The sequence below is a fragment of the Sus scrofa genome, chromosome 3, assembly GCF_000003025.6.
Source record: "Sus scrofa isolate TJ Tabasco breed Duroc chromosome 3, Sscrofa11.1, whole genome shotgun sequence".
In the NCBI taxonomy this organism is placed as follows: domain Eukaryota; kingdom Metazoa; phylum Chordata; class Mammalia; order Artiodactyla; family Suidae; genus Sus; species Sus scrofa.
In genome coordinates, this window is record NC_010445.4 from 33,924,160 (window position 1) to 33,940,291 (window position 16,132).

The 16,132-nt window shown below is 50.5% G+C and overlaps 1 protein-coding gene across 1 annotated transcript in view; it reads right to left on the reverse strand.

Annotated features, from left to right (window-relative positions):
* ABAT (4-aminobutyrate aminotransferase) overlaps positions 1–16,132 on the reverse strand; it is a gene marked incomplete at its 5' end in the record, with an annotated part of 47,737 nt that overhangs the window by 11,092 nt on the left and 20,513 nt on the right. The window contains 7 exon segments of the mRNA NM_214263.1: positions 741–908; positions 1,934–2,071; positions 5,355–5,503; positions 5,957–6,020; positions 6,558–6,620; positions 7,421–7,513; positions 8,107–8,187. Of these exon segments, the coding sequence (NP_999428.1) occupies positions 741–908; positions 1,934–2,071; positions 5,355–5,503; positions 5,957–6,020; positions 6,558–6,620; positions 7,421–7,513; positions 8,107–8,187 (756 nt within the window).

Sequence of the window (16,132 nt, forward strand, 5' to 3'; positions counted from 1 at the left end):
GAGCTCCAGAAGCTACTTTGGATCATGAGGTGACCTTGAGAGTGAAAACTACCTATAGGAATGATGGAAGGAAGAATCCCAGGCCCGTGTGTATATATGTAAGAGAGAGACAGAGAGAGAATCTGTATGTACATGTGGCAGTATAGCACTGTGGTTAAGGGCACGGGCTCTGGAGTTCTCTTGTGGTGCAGCGGGTTAAGGATCTAGTATTGTCAACAGAGGCGGCTTGGGCCAGTGCTGTGGCGTGGGTTCGATCCCTGGCCCAGGAACTTCCACATGCTGTGGGCATGACCAAAAACATAAAAGAGAGAGAGAGAGAGAGAGGGAGCAAGCGACCATGGGCTCTGGGTTTGAATCCTAACTTTGTCACTTAACAACTTAAGTGTGATCTTAGACAACTTAATTAACCTCTCTATGCCTGATTCCTCATTAGCAAAGTGGGAAAGAGAAACAACACTTGGTTAGATTGTTGTAAGGTTTAAACGCACGAGGAGTCCTGAGAACTGGGCCAGGCGCAGAGCAAATGCTCCAACAGCGGCAGGAACTACTAACAGTATCACTGCAGGAGCACAGAGACAGGTTAGCAGCCTGATGACAGACGGCAGTGCAGTCAGCCTTTCAGAGAGAGCTGGGGCCATGGTAACCACGGGCTTTAAGTTAGACCGATGAGGACGGAGCCTCAGGAACCCCCTGTGATCCTGCCCTGGAAAGAGGGAAGGGTGGGCGGGGTCCCCACTCACAGCGTTGGGTCTGAACTCCTCCTTGTGGAAGAAGCCCCCCGTCATCATCTTCTTGCTGAAGGTCATCACATCGGCCGGGTCGTCCAAGCCCCAGTGCTCGTGGGCCCAGAACTTGCCGGTGGAGCCTCCTCCTGTCTGGACCTCATCCACCAAGAAGGCACAGCCGTGCTGGCCGGGGCGGGAGAGAGAGGACGGAGGTGTAAACACCCAGCATGGCTTTCGCCCTCGGACCCCGAGTCCAGCCAGAGAGCCGATGCCGTCTCAACTGCAAATGGAGCCCATGCTCTTGGGCTGGGCCAAGCCAAAGGCTTCAGAAGGGCGGTTCCAGCAGCGCTGGAATGAAACCAGAACACAAGTGCTCGCTGACCGGAAGCCTGGTCACAGTGCATCGGCTTTGGTCCCTGAGCAAGTTGCCGTGCTCAGGAGGCAGTGCGTCCCAGCTGTAAGGCAGCCCTGTGTCCCAAACTTCTGGTGCCGTCTGCCAGCTCTGTTCATCGACCAGACTCTTATTTACTGAGTTTTTGTGTTTAAATCATGTTATGCCGCCTTTATCTGGGAATTGACTGGTTGCACAGGCCAGCTATACATGCAACACATTTAAATAAACATGCTTTTTTTTTTTTTTTTTTAGGGCAACTCCCGTGGCATGTGGAGGTTCCCAGGCTAGGGGTCGAATCAGAGCTACAGCTGCTGGCCTAAACCGCAGCCACGGCAACACCAGATCCAAGCTGCGTCTGCGACCTACACCACAGCTCACAGCAACGCCGGATCCTCAACCCACTGAGCGAGGCCAGGGATTGAACCCGCAACCTCATGGCTCCTAGTCAGATTTGTTTCCACTGTGCCAGGACAGGAACTCCTATAAATGTGACATTAACACAAAGTTGTTCATTTGACATCTGCTGAGAGTGGACCCCAATGGGCTGAAAGATGAGGTGGGGTCCCTAGAAAGAAAACGGAGGACGTGGAGGTCTCTCCCCGGCAGTCTCTAGGTTGGGAATGTCCTGGACTAAGACCGCAGATGGGAGGCTGGTTTGGGAATAAGATTTTAGGGAAGAATTCCCTGTCCTGCCTTCACTCCTAACGTCTCTCCCCATGAGGCCAGCAGGCAGCTTCTGAACATCTGGAAGTTTGTAAGGACCCCAGGCTCTGGAAAGCCAACTGCCCGTCCAGCCCCGGGCCCGTGTGCTGACCTTCCTGGAGATGTCCCGCAGCTTCCGGAAGAAGTCGTCGGACGCATGGTTGTCCCCGCCCTCAGACTGGATGGGCTCCACGATGATGCCGGCCACCGTCTTCTTCTTCTTCCGGTATTTCACAATCAGGTCCTCCACCTGGATTCCCAAGGGGACGGGACGAGGCCTCGCGGGGGCTCTCTGGAGCAGCCCCTCCGCCCCCCCACCCCCGCGGATGGGCAAGTGGGGATCTGCGGACCCCGGAAGTGCTGCGGAAGATGTGTTTGCGTTGTGCTTCCCCTCAGATCCGCCTGCACATGAGGATGGGAGTGTGTCCTGCCTGGGGCTGGAGGATCATGGGGATAGAACCTAAGAACGTGGGGCAGATATTTAACCTCCCGAAGCCTCACCTTGCTGATCTGTACTGTGGGCATCCGGATAGAATCTACCTAACGGGGTCGTGGGGAGGACTGAGATCACACAGCAGTGTCCGACATACAGAAGGCGGCAGCTGTTACCGCCCTCACCCTGCATCATTACGGTTGTTATTGTTATTGGTAGAAGAGACCTTTCTGGGCAGAATTGAGATGTCTAAAAAACTGTTGTGAAACTCAGATGGTGCTCAGAAATCCAAGCGGTGGTTGCATGGAGTTGGGGAAGATTGGGGGTGATGAACTGACTTCTTAGACTGACCTGGGGAAATTTTCCGGGGTAATAATTCACCCTTGATTGGAAGGATAGTTACATGAGTTATTTATTTCTCAAAATGTGCTGAACTAGGAGTTTCTGCCACGGAGTAGTGGGTTAAGAATCTGACTGCAGTGGCTTGGGTCGCTGTGGAGACAAGGGTTCAATCCCCAGCCTGGTGTGGTGGGTTAAAGGATCTGGCGTTGCTGCAGCTACAGCTTGAATTCAGTCCTTGGCCTGGGAACTTCCATATGCTGTGGGTGTGGCCATAAAAAAAAGTGTTGAAGTAGATACTTAAAAGAGTACATTTTATGGTATGTAAATTATATATTAATAAAATTAATTTTAAAAGTTTTAACTTAAAAAAATTTTAAAAATTCAAGGAATTAATTTACAATGTTGTGTTAGTTTCAGATGTAGAGCACAGTGACTCAGTCACACACACGTGTATATATGTGTGTGCCTATTCTAATACTTATATGTATTTATAGATATGTAAGAATATATATGTATAATATATATATTCTTTTTCAGGTTCTTCTTCATGATAGGGCATTACAAGAAAAAAAAAAATTCTGGAGGTCCCATCATGGCGCAGTGGTTAATGACTCCAACTAGGAACCATGGAGTTGTGGGTTCGATCCCTGGCCTTGCTCAGTGGGTTAAGGATCTGGCGTTGCCATGAGCTGTGGTGTAGGTGGCAGACACAGTTGGGATCCCGCATTGCTGTGGCTCTGGCGTAGGCCAGTGGCTATAGCTCCGATTCGAACCCTTACCTGGGAACCTCCATATGCCGCAGGAGCGGCCCAAGAAATGGCAAAAAGACAAAAAAAAAAAAAAAAAAAAGAAAAGAAAAAGAAAAGAAAAAAGAAAGAAAAAATTCTTTTTTTTCTCTTTATATGGCCAAACCTGCAGCACATGGAAGTTCTCCGGCTCCGGGGTTTGAATGAGAGATGCAGCTGCAGTCTATACCACAGCCACAGCAACACTGGATCCCAGCTGCATATGCAACCTACACTGCAGCTTGTGGTGACACAGGATCCTTAACCCCTGTGAGAGGCCAGGGATTGAACCCACACCCTCAAAGAGACAACATCAGGTCCTTAACCCAGTGAACCACCATGGGAACTCCAGAAAAAGAGCTTTAAGTTAGCAGTGATGGAGCAATGAGAAAAGCATCAGATTTTCCCCAAGTGGTTATATTTCTTGAACTTTTGTTCTAAAATGGGCATCATCTTGTTGATCAGGAATAGTAATTGTGATACGTTATTAATAATTTAATAATTATGTACAATTTAAAAAACCCAAACCACACACCTAGATACAGTAACAAGTGCAATGTGTTATGCAGAATTAAGGAAGAACCTTCTATTTGGATGTGATTTTGACCTCGGCCTCACCAATTGCCCTAAGGAAGTTCTAAGATGCTTTTCTTTGCTTTCAGAGGGTCATTTGCAATTTGTCAGTGCATGCCTGTTTTCTTGTTTATCTGTCCAGCACTGTGGTTCTGACTAGCCTGCTCTCTAGGAGAGACACACCTGGTTCCTGAGCACTGGGAACGGAGCTGGTCCCACTGAGCAGGGCATTGAGTATAATACACACAGGGGTTCAAAAAGGTTTAACATGAAAAAAAATTGCATCAATAGTCTTTAAATATTAATGACATGTTGACACAATAATATTTTGGATACACTGGGTTCAATAAAATGGAATGATAATTACTTTCACTCAATTCTTTTCACTTTCTCAAACTGTGGTTACTAGAGGAGTTCCCTCTGTGGCTCAGCAGTAATGAACCTGACTAGTCTCCATGAGGATGTGGGTTCCATCCTTGGCCCCGCTCAGTGAGTTAAGGATGCAGTGTTTCTGTGAGTTGCGGTGTGGGTGGCAGACGCAGCTTGGATCTGGTGGTGCTGTGGCTGTGGTGGAGGCCAGTTCGACCCCTAGCCTGGGAACTTCCATGCTCCACAGGTGCCCCCCTAAAAACACAAAAACAAAAACTATGGTTACTGGAAAAGCTGTAATGAAATGCAGCTTGCCCTATGTTTCATTTAGACTCTTTTATTTACCACTAAACACCCAGCACCTAGCACCCTGCTTCACACCTAGAAGGTGTTAATGATTAATTAAAAAGAATGATGCGCCTAAGGGAAGGCAGTCTCAAACCAGGCTTCCTGGAGATCAAATCCACATCTGAAGAGGGGCAGCCATTCCCCACCCCACCCCCCACTGCCCCCCAGCAACAGAATCTTTCCAGTATCTTACATGGAGTCCTGACACATGGAACAAATCAAAGGGGGTTGTTCTGGCTGAAGCGGAGGTGAGGTGATGGGGATTGCCCGGCCTTAGTCCCTCCCCCCTCCCCCACTTTGACCCCCAAAGCTCCCCCAGAGCCCCAGGACTCAGGGGAGGACCAAAGCAGAGGGACCTGAGAGGCCCAGGGAACCACTGTTCCTGTGAGCTGCTCTTACTCTTTCTATGAATCCACTTTCCTTTACTCTAGCAGCAGGGACGCCTGTCCCCAGAGAAACTTAACTGACAGAGAGGATGGTACTGGAAGTGGGGTGATGAAGGCTGGGCAGCAAATTCAATGTCCCGCTGCCTTCCTTCACAGGGAACATGGGAGCACAGGGCCCCTCTGTCCCACGGAGGGAGTGCCACATGCACCCGTGGGTAGACTCTGTGTGCTCGGCTTCTCTGGGGTGATGGGTAAGGAGTGCAGGAGAGGGGAGGGCGTGGAAGGTCCGGCTGTTACCTCTTCCAGACAGCGGGCCTCTTCTTGTTGGTTCTCTTTCACAAACTCCTCCAGAGGATACTTCAGCCGCGGGAATGGTGCGATGGGCCAGTCGAAGGAAGGGATGTCGATCTTGTGAATGGCTTTGGAGTGCGTGGTCGCTAAGCAACCTGAGCCCAGCACAAGAGAAGAGCAGGGGTCAGCTCAGAGGAGGAGGAAGGACCGTTTCTGAGAAGATGGGGCAGCCTGGGGAGGCCCAGTGCCTGCCAAACCCCAGTTCTTACAACATCCTGAAGCTGAAGTGTGTCCGTGTGTGCGCGTGAGCACGCGAGCTTTCTGATTTGTCACAGACTAAGCACAGACTTCGAAGGCAGAGAGACAAGGGTTCAAATCCTAGCTCTGCCACTGAATGGCCTGGGGATGTTCCTTCCTTTGCCGAGCCTTGATTTCCACATCTGCAAAGTGGGAACAGCCATCCCCGCCCCCTGTCTGTGGGGAGTGGTGTGGAATCAATGAAACAAGAGGCAGCAGCCTCCAGCGCGGGACCAGAGGCAGCTGCCACTATTGCTGTTGCTGTTATTATTACTCTACCTGCCATCTCGGGACCGCGGGGCCCTCCTTACCCATGGTCCTCCCGTGGAAGGCACCCATGAAGGAGAGGATGCTGTAGTCGGGGCACCCGGGGGCCTAGAACCAAGAAATGCCATCAGTCAGGGTGGTGAGCTGGGGACCTATGTGGCTGCCCCCCCTGCCCCCTGAACCTAGAGGAGCACAAGCGTCTCAGAAGAGCCAGGGATCCCCTCTCTGGCAGAAGTACTAACTGGACCCCTGACCTCTATATCCAGCCCACGGATTTTTTTTTCTCCATCAAGAGATTTCATGAGGAGTTCCAGCTGTGGCTCAGTGGGGGTCACGAGGTCATGAGGTCGGGGCCCTAAGATGGGATTAGTGCCCTTATAAGAATGGACACCAGACAGCCTGCTCCCTCTCCCTGAGGACACAGTGAGAAGGTGGCCATCCCCAAGCCAGGACGGGAGCCCGGCTGGGGAAACTGGGCTGGCTGGCACCTGGACCTTGGACTTCCAGCCTCCAGAACTGTGAGAAAATACACACTACACGTGTGTGGCTTAGGCCACCCCATCGGGGGTGCTTGCTATGCAGCCCGAGCTGACCAGCTGGAGGAGGACTGGGCCCGCACACCAGGCAGAAGGGCTGCCAGCTCACCTGGTTGATCATGCACGTCTCCAGCTCCTCTTTGGAGAAAGCCGACTGGCCCCTTTCCTTGCTCTGACAAAAGGAACAGAACAAACTGTTAGAGACGCCCTGGGCTAGGAAGGCTCCCACTTTCCACCCCAGTCAACATGTGGTCCTGACAACCAGGGGGCTTTCTCAAGAGCTGATCGCATATGTTCGATATCACGTATATACCGAAGCAAGGGACTGTTCGTTGTGCCTCCAGAGGAGTAAATACACGGATGCATAAGGCGGGGTGGTATTCTTTGGGCAAGAATGACGACCTGTGAGGTGGTGCATGTTATTATTCCAGGGAAAAGAGTGTAATTATTTGGTATAATCACCACACCCCATGGGATGTTTGGAAAGCTCTGACCAAGCAGTGGCCCTCCCGGGATTTCTTTCTTTTTTTTTTTTTTTTTTCGTCTTTTTGCCTTTTCTAGGGCCGCTCCCATGGCATATGGAGGTTGCCAGGCTAGGGGTCGAATCAGAGCCGTAGCCACCGACCTACGCCAGAGCCACAGCAACGCAGGATCCAAGCCACGTCTGTGACCTACACCACAGCTCACGGCAATGCTGGATCCTTAATTCACTGAGCAAGGCCAGGGATCGAACTGCAACCTCATGGTTCCTAGTCAGATTCATTAGCCACTGCGCCACGACGGGAACTCCCCCTCCTGGGATTTCGACCACGGACACTGATGTCCAATACTCTGGCCATCAAAGGTCAAGTGAATGGCTAGGAGCTGGGGAGCCTCTGTGTGTGTGTGTGTGTGTGTGTGTGTGTGTGTGTGTGTGTGTGCGCACACACCACAAACCTCACCCGGTGTGTGCATCCACACCACAAACCTCACCCGGTACCACATAAAGATGGTCTTGAACGCATTTTCATTGGAACAGGAGCCGCAGGCCATTGTGATGAGCTGGGACATCCCTTTGGGAGCCACCTGCAGGGAGGGAAACAGCTGTGGGCTCCCCACTCCCCCAGCTGGAGCTGGGCCTCTGCAGGGGCCACGCGCTGGGCCCTGGAAGCTGCGGGAGGCTGGGAGGGAACCAGGGATGCAGTCCCCAGAAGCAGAGGGGAGGAAGGATGAGATGCCCAGGCGGCCCCTGAGGCCGAAGGCCAGAGAAGAAAATGGGTGAAGTAAAGCCAAGACGTGCCCCTCTTGGCACAAGCCCTGTCCAGAGACACCTGCATTTTATGAGGGGGAGTCATTGTAGCAAATGAAACCCCAAGTCGGGGAGGGTTGAAGGACGGAGGCAAAGCTCCTGTCGTGGGACCAATATTCATTTCCCCCAGTTCCCTTTCTTCCACACACAAGGGAGGCCAGCTTTTCCTGCAAAGGAAAGTTAAAAAGACCCTTCATGAAAGAAACAGCACACAGAACAAGCCTGACTGAGAAACACCCCCGCCTTCATCATTATGGATTTCGGTCCTTGCTTCCCCTGCTGGTCTAGCCTTCCTGAGATCAGAGCTGGGGACCAGCGGGGCGGAGTGGGAGGTGGGTCCTCACGGCGCTGGCCATCCCCAAGGACTCACCGAGAGCAGGGACTCCCGCAGCTTCTCCACGAAGTTCTCCGGAGGAAGGATTCCGAGGGCAGGTCTGTTAATGAATGTACTCTGTAAAAAAGCCAGGAGAAGCCAACGATGCGTTAATAAAAAAGGAGACCGTAGAGGAGGTCCTGTTGTGGCTCAGTGGGTTAAGAACCCGAGGAGCATCCACGAGGATGTGGGTTCGACCCCTGGCCTCGCTCTGTGGGTTAAGGATCCCGCATGGCCGTGAGCTGTGGTGTAGGTTGCAGATGCAGCTTGGATCCTGTGTTGCTGAGGCTGTGGTGCAGGCCAGCAGCTGGAGCTCTGACTGGACCCCTGGCCTGGGAACCTCCATATGCTGCAGGTGCAGCGGTAAAAAGAAAGAAAAAATACATTAAAAAAAACAACCACCAGTAGACCAGCAGTGATGTCTCTGCCCGACCTAGGTCCCACCCACCAGTGAGGCTTTTCAGGGCAGAGGTGTTCAAACAGGCTATACAGTGTTCCACGCTGTGGGAAATGACAGACTTCCTGCCCTTTTCGAGAATTCCACTAGGACTGCTCTGGGTTTTTTAAAAAAAAGTCTTCATTTCTGGGTGGAGATAGTGCACTATTGCTGTGTCAGAGGCTACCACTCGGGGAAACTGCATGGAAAATACACAAGACCTCTTTGCCCTTTTTTTTGCAGCTCTCTCTGAATCTGATCTTAAACCCCATGAGAATGACGGAAAAACAACACATGGGCAATAACGATGTCGAGAACTTAGAACTCTCATGCACGGCTCATGGGGGTGCAACGGGGTGGAGCCGCTTTGCAAAATAGGTTGGCGTTTTCCTACGAGGTTAAACAGACGCACACCCCGGGACCCAACAATTCGCTCGGAGGGATTTACCTAGAGGAAAAATGAGAGTTCTTGTCAGGCAAAGATATGGATGAACGTGAAGGTTTGCAGTGGTTTTTAGTTTCAGGCACCAGCCCAAATGTCCTTCCACTGGGGAAGTGATGAATAAATAAGCATACGCACACCATGGACCTCTGCTCAGAGACAAGAGAGGAACCATCTATTGACAAACGTAACAACATGTGAGAGAGCCTCTAAGTCAGGTCGCCGCGAGAAAGAAGCTGGAATCAAAGGGTCACCCGTGGCGTGGCTCCAGGTAAAGCTGTAGGGACAGAAAGCAGCCCAGGGCTGTCGGGGGCTGGGGTGGGGCTGCCTACAAAGGGCTCAGGGGACAGATTGGGGAGATAAACTGTCTGCATCTGAATTTTTTTTTTTTTTTTTTTTTTGCTTTTTAGGGCCACACCCGCAGCATATAGAAGCTCCCAGGTTAGGGGTCTAATTGGAGCTACAGCTGCCAGTCTCCACCACAGCCACAGCAATGCAGGATCTGAGCCTCATCTGTGACCCACACCACAGCCCACAGCAATCCTTAACCCACTGAGTGAGGCCAGGGATCACACTCGCATCCTCACAGATACTAGTCTGGTTCATTACCACTGAACCACAACAGGAACTCCCTCTTTACTTTTTTCCTTTTTTTTTTTTCTTTTTTTTAGGGCTATACCCATGGCATATGGAAGCTCCTGCTTTCCTTTTAAGGCTGAATAATATTCCACTGCCTGGACGTGCCACATTCCCTTTATCCATTCCTCTGTTGATGGCAGACTTAGGTTGCTTCCACATTTTGGCTACTGTGTGTGTACAAACATTTGGGTTTTGACAGTGACTGTAAGATTATCCACTTGCTGAAACCCACAGACCTGTACATTACAAAGCATGGATCTTACTGGAAGTGAATCATACTTTAATTTTTGAAAAAACATTGGGGGGAAAGGTATTAGGAGGATTCAGTAGCTCTGCAATTTCTAAATAGAATGAAGCTTAGGAGAACAATTTTTGGGGGGGCCACACCTGCAACATGCAGAAGCTTCTGGGTCAGGGATCAAACCCATGCCACAGCAGTAACCTGAGCACAGCAGTGACTACGCTGAGTCCTTAACGGCGAAGCCGCCAGAGAACTCCTTAGGAGAGCAACCTGATGAAGGAGCTAGCTGTTGTAGTGAGTGAGCTGAAAGTGAGAAAAGCAATGTTAGAAAAATTACTTGATATCCCCCCCCATAATTCTGATACATGTGGGTCCAGAGGATTTCCCTCTGCAAGGAAATCAGCAGGGCGAGTCTGATGCTCAACAGACATGTGCTTCTGATACCTACGAAACAACGAAGCATTATTCACAACCAAATTAGAGCCAGTCTAAATTTTCATAGGACTCGAACAAAATATTTTAAAGTTTGTTTGGAAGCACAAAAGACCCAGAATAGCCAACGGTATCCTGAAAAAGAAAAATGGAGCTGGAGGAATCAGGCTCCCTGACTTCAGAGTATACTACAAAGAAAGCATCAAAACCATATGGTACTGGCACAAAGACAGAAATATAGATCAGTGGCAGAGTTTAGAAAGCCCAGAATTCAACCCACACACTACAGCCAACTAATCTATGACAAAGGAGGCAAGAACGTACAATGGAGAAAAGACAGCCCGTTCAATAAGTGGTGCTGGGAAAACTGGACAGCCACATGCAAAAGAATGAAATCAGAATACTCCCTAACGGCATACACAAAAATAAACTCCAAATGGATTAAAGACCTAGCTATAAGACCAGACACTATAAAACTCCTAGAGGAAAACATAGGCCAAACACTCTCTGACATAAACGACAGCCCCATCATGTCAGATCCACCTCTCAAAGTATTGACAATAAAAAGAAAAATAAACAAATGGGACCTAATCAAATTTCAGAGTTTCTGCACAGCAAAGGAAACCCTAAACAAAACAAAAAGACAACCCACAGAATGGGGGAAAACCTTTGCTAATGAATTGACTGACAAGGGGTTAATCTCCAAAATTTATAAACACCTTCTTCAGCTCCATACCAAAAAAACAAACAACCCCATAGAAAAATGGGCAGAAGATCTAAACAGACAACTCTCCAAAGAAGACATACAAACGGCCAAAAAACACATGAAAAGATGTTCATCGTCAGTCATTATTAGAGAAATGCAAATCAAAACCACGATGAGGTACCACCTTACACCAGCCAGAATGGCCATCATCCAAAAGTCTCCAAACAATAAGTGCTGGAGAGGGTGTGGAGAAAAAGGAACCCTATCACACTGTTGGTGGGATTGTAAATTGGTGCAACCACTGTGGAAAACAGTATGGAGATTCCTCAGAAAACTAAAACTAGAACTACCATTTGACCCAGCAATCCCACTCCTGGGCATCTATCCAGAGAAAACCACAACTTGAAAAGACACATGTACTCCGATGTTCATTGCAGCACTATTTGCAATAGCCAAGACTTGGAGACAACTTAAATGTCCATCGACAGAGGAGTGGATCAAGAAGATGTGGTACATATACACAGTGGAATATGACTCAGCCATTAAAAGGAATGAAATTTCGGCATTTTTAGCAACATGGATGGACCTAGAAACTATCATGCTAAGTGAAGTCAGTCAGACAATGAGACACCAACATCAAATGCTTTCACTGACATGTGGAATCTGAAAAAAGGACAGACGGAACTTTGCAGAACAGATACTGACTCAGAGTTTGAAAAACTTAATGGTTTCCAAAGGAGACAGTTTGGGGGTGGGGGGATGCGCTGGGTGTGTGGGATGGAAATCCTATAAAATTGGATTGCAATGATCCTTGTACAACTATAAATGTAATAAATTCATTGAGTAAGAAAAAAATTAAAAAAAAATAAATGTCAGTCTCAGGTTGAGTAAATGAAAGCACAGTTAACCGAAGGTGATGTTACACGGCTGGTAAAATGTTGTGAGAAAGGTTACAATTTTACATCAGGATTGACTCTCAGTGTTGTACCTTCTATGGATTTTTTTTTCTTTTTTTTTTTTTTTAAGGGCCGCTTATGAAGGTCCCCAGGCTAGGGGTTGAGTCGGGGCTCCAGCTGCTGGCCTACAGCACAGCCACAGCAACACCAGGTCCGAGCTGCATCTTCAACCTACACCACAGCTCACGGCGACGCTGGATCCTTCACCCACTGAGGGAGGCCAGGGATGGAATCTGTCTCCTCATGGTTCCTAGTCCGATTTGTTTCTGCTGTGCCACGATGGGAACACTCCTTTTATGGGTTTTGATAAATGTGTAATGACACGTGCCCACTATTATAGAAAAAACACAAATAGGAATGCATGTGGGGATAAGAATAAAGCCGTCCGTCCCTCAGGGTCCAGCCGGTGCCCCCTGGCAGGATGGGGAAGAGTCTGTGCAATGGACAAGCAATGAGGTCACCCGGAAGGGGGTTTGGGTTAGAACACGGGATTGTACTAAATGGAATGTGGCATCCCAGATTGTGTCCTGGGGACCAAAGCATGGACACCAGTCGCAAAAAAAGTCTGAATAAAGTCTGCAGTTCATAAAGCACCATTACTTTTTTTATTTTTGCACCATGGCATGCAGTGGCCTGATATGGGATCTCAGTTCCCAGACCAGGGATTAAACCTGGGCCACAGCGGTGAAAGTGCCAAGTCCTAACCACCAGGGAACTCCTCGTAATACACCTGTGTTAACTTCTTAGGTTTTTTTTTTTTTTTTTTTTTTGTCTTTTTAGAGCTGCACCCGTGGAATGTGGAGGTTCCCAGGCTAGGGGTCCAATCGGAGCTGTAGCTGTCAGTCTACGCCACAGCCACAGCAACGCAGGATCCAAGCCGCATCTGCAACCTACACCACAGTTCACAGCAATGCCGGATCCATAACCCACTGGGCGAGGCCAGGGATTGAACCCGCAACCTCATGGTTCCTAGTTGGATTGGTTTCGGCTGCGCCATGACGGGAACTCCACTTCTTAGCTCTAATAAGGGTACTATGAGGGGAGAGGTGTTAACCCTGGGGAAACTGGGGGAAAGGTAGATGGGAATGATCTTTACAACTTGGAAATCTGAAACTGGTCTAAAAGAAAACACAAACACTGATTTAAAACGTAGAGGAGGGAGTTCCCGTCATGGCGCAGTGGTTAAGGAATCTGACTAGGAATCACGAGGTTTCGGGTTTGATCCCTGGCCTTGCTTAGTAGGTTAAGGATCCGGCGTTGCCGTGAGCTGTGGTATAGGTCGCAGACGTGGCTTGGATCCCGAGTTGCTGTGGCTCTGGCATAGGCTGGCCACTAAAGCTCCGGTTAGACCCCTAGCCTGGGAACCTCCATATGCCGCGGGAAGCGGCCCTAGAAAAGGCAAAAAGACGGAAAAAAAAAATAAAAATAAAAAATAAAATGTAGAGGAGGATAGGAGTTCCCGCTGTGGCTGCTCAGTGGAAATGAACCCAATTAGTATTCATGAGGTGAGGGTTCGATCCCTGGCCTCGCTCAGCAGGTTAAGGATCTGGCGTTGCTGCAAGGTAAGGTGTAGGTTGCAGATGTAGTTCAGATCTGGCGTTGCTGTGGCTGTGGTGTAGGCCAGCAGCTGCAGCTCCCATTGAACCCCTAGTCTGGGAACTTTCATATGCTGCAGGTGCAGCCCTTAAAAAAAAAAAAAAATAGAAGTGTATGAATGGAGCCTGAGATCTGGGAACTTCTCAGGCAGCCCCCCTCTGCAGACTCACATGTGTAATGAACTCAGGGCAAATCCAAGCAGCGGCATCGCCAGTAGGAGGAAAGCCCAGGACAGGGAGGCCCCAGCACTCATCCTCCTGGAGGCTCTGGGATCTGGTTTGGACCGCCAGGCAGCAGGGCAGGTTTATACCTTTGTTGCTATTTCTGTTTCAGGGCCAGGCATGTGGGTCTAGGATAAACAGTGGGGGGAGTTCACACTTTTCACTATAGAGCTTGGGAAACTGAGGACCAGAGAGGTCGAGCAACCTCCCCCAAGCCACACAGACAGAAAGAAACAGAACTATGACTCAAACCCAGGTTTGCAGACTTCAGATTCCATCCTTTGCCAGACCCTGCAGGCGGCCTCAACCCAAAAATGTGACTGCTGGACATGAGTGTGCTTGGCACAGCCTGGAGAACTTGGATGGCCTGTGGGGGCCCTGAGGGGCCTCCTGTTTTGCCTTCAAGCTGTTAATGTGACTCTGAAGGAATCAAGCCCATCATGAGATGAGAGTGGAGGCAAACTGCCATCCTAGGTAGCGGGGGAAGCGGCTCACGGAGGGGATGGCCGGGCTGGCAATGTGACTGCCTATCTGGGCCTGGGAAGAGGTGGGGGTGGTGTTCCTGTTTGGCAAAGCGTGACATTGAGAACAGAAGCTATTTGGGACACTGGGTAGCAGAATTAATTGGGGACAGGTTTCTCGAGTCCTCACCATCAGACTCGGCAGCTGTAAAGTGCAGCAGGAAGAGAACGGGCTTTGGTTTTAAGGGGCTGTGCAACCTGAGGGAAGTCATCTAACCTCTCTGGCCTTCGGGGTCCTTATCTTTGAAAATGAGGATCCCTTCCTGAGCGCTCGTAAGGAGCCAGCGACAGCATACAGAGGAGGCAGGAGCTCAGTCTTAAAGGACAATCCTGCAGGAGGACACGCTGACGCCAGACGGCGCTCATCATTCATTGTAATGACCGTGCGAATCCAACGCCCAATAACTATTGCATAACCTGTGGGCAATGTGATGAGGTGACCCTGGTGACACAGGTTCTCACTGGAACCCCGATACTGGATACGGGTGACACGGCACAGGGATGATGTGGTTGGGCTACAAAAGGGCTGATAAATCCCTCTCAGGACTTTGATGATTGGCAGAAGCCTGCCCAGCACAGGTAAAATACCACAACCACCATCTGAGAGCATCTCCTGCTGAGAATCTGGAAGGCCCAAGACATCAACCAATGGCTGTCCTGCCGGATCCCCCAGCTGTACCCTGCCTAGCTCGTGGCAGTCAACCGTTACTCTCTCAGGCTGTGTCAGTCACCTTGCCCCACACCTAGCCCTCTGCAGAACAAAGTCAGTGCAGACGGCCATCTGGAACTTGATCCAGACTGTGGTCTAGACAGTGACCTAGATGGGTCTAGTCTGTGGTGCAGACTGTGGTCTAGATGGCTCTAGACGGTAATCTAGACTGTGACGGTGCCACCGAACCCAGCACCAAGGACCATGCCCAGTACACAGCAGGGGTTCCATCAACCAGGAAGCAAACAAAAGCCAAAAAGATGAGACTGAAGAAGCAGGAGCCAGGTCACAAAGAGCTTTGCACCTGAAGTGGAGGAGCCAGGATGCATCGTGAGGGCAGCAGGTACCGGGAGAGGGTTCCAGGCACTGTGCAGTTTGGGGGACGGTTTGGAGGAGGTGAGAATGAACGTGGTGGTGGGAGGGGGTGATGAACAGGGGCTGTTGGGAGAAATTCACACGGAAGAGGTGGGAGGGGGGAGCTAGGACTGGTCCCCGCTGGGAGGGGGAAGGGAAGAGGTGGTGTGGCATCCAGGTTCCTGGCAGGGACCGTGGGGACAGACCGGCCCCCGGAAACCAGAATCCCAGGGCCTGGAAGTCACGTGCTGTTGGGGCGACTCTGCCTCCGCTGGCAGCTGACACCACAAATGTGTCTGGCGTGTTTGTTGACACAGTTTTTCAGCACCAACTGCCGAGGCATCTGGGATCTGCACAACGTTTCGAAACAAAGCCCAGCTCTGAATGTAAACACACGTGTGGAGCCACCAACGGGCCTCGCCAGACACTCTCCGGAGGACGTGGCTCCCATGAGAGCAGCCCCCGAAGTGCCACCTGATCAGAGGCGAGAGGTGTCCCCAGGCCCCTCCCAGGTAGACACACCCACAGGGAAAGCGCACCCCCGTTCTCTCCTAATGTGTGGACACCATGTCCAGCTCTGAGAAAAATGAAAGCCCCTAAAGACACGTGGCGCCTGGGAGGCTGTGGGGCGGCGGGAGCTCTCACACTGCTGCGGGAGCAGAGATCCGATGCCCGGTGTGGGAAACCGTCTGGTGGGTTCTGACTGTGTGTGCTCACTCCGGCCAGAGAGGCCGCTCCAGCCTAATACCCCAGAGGGATGTGAGAATGTG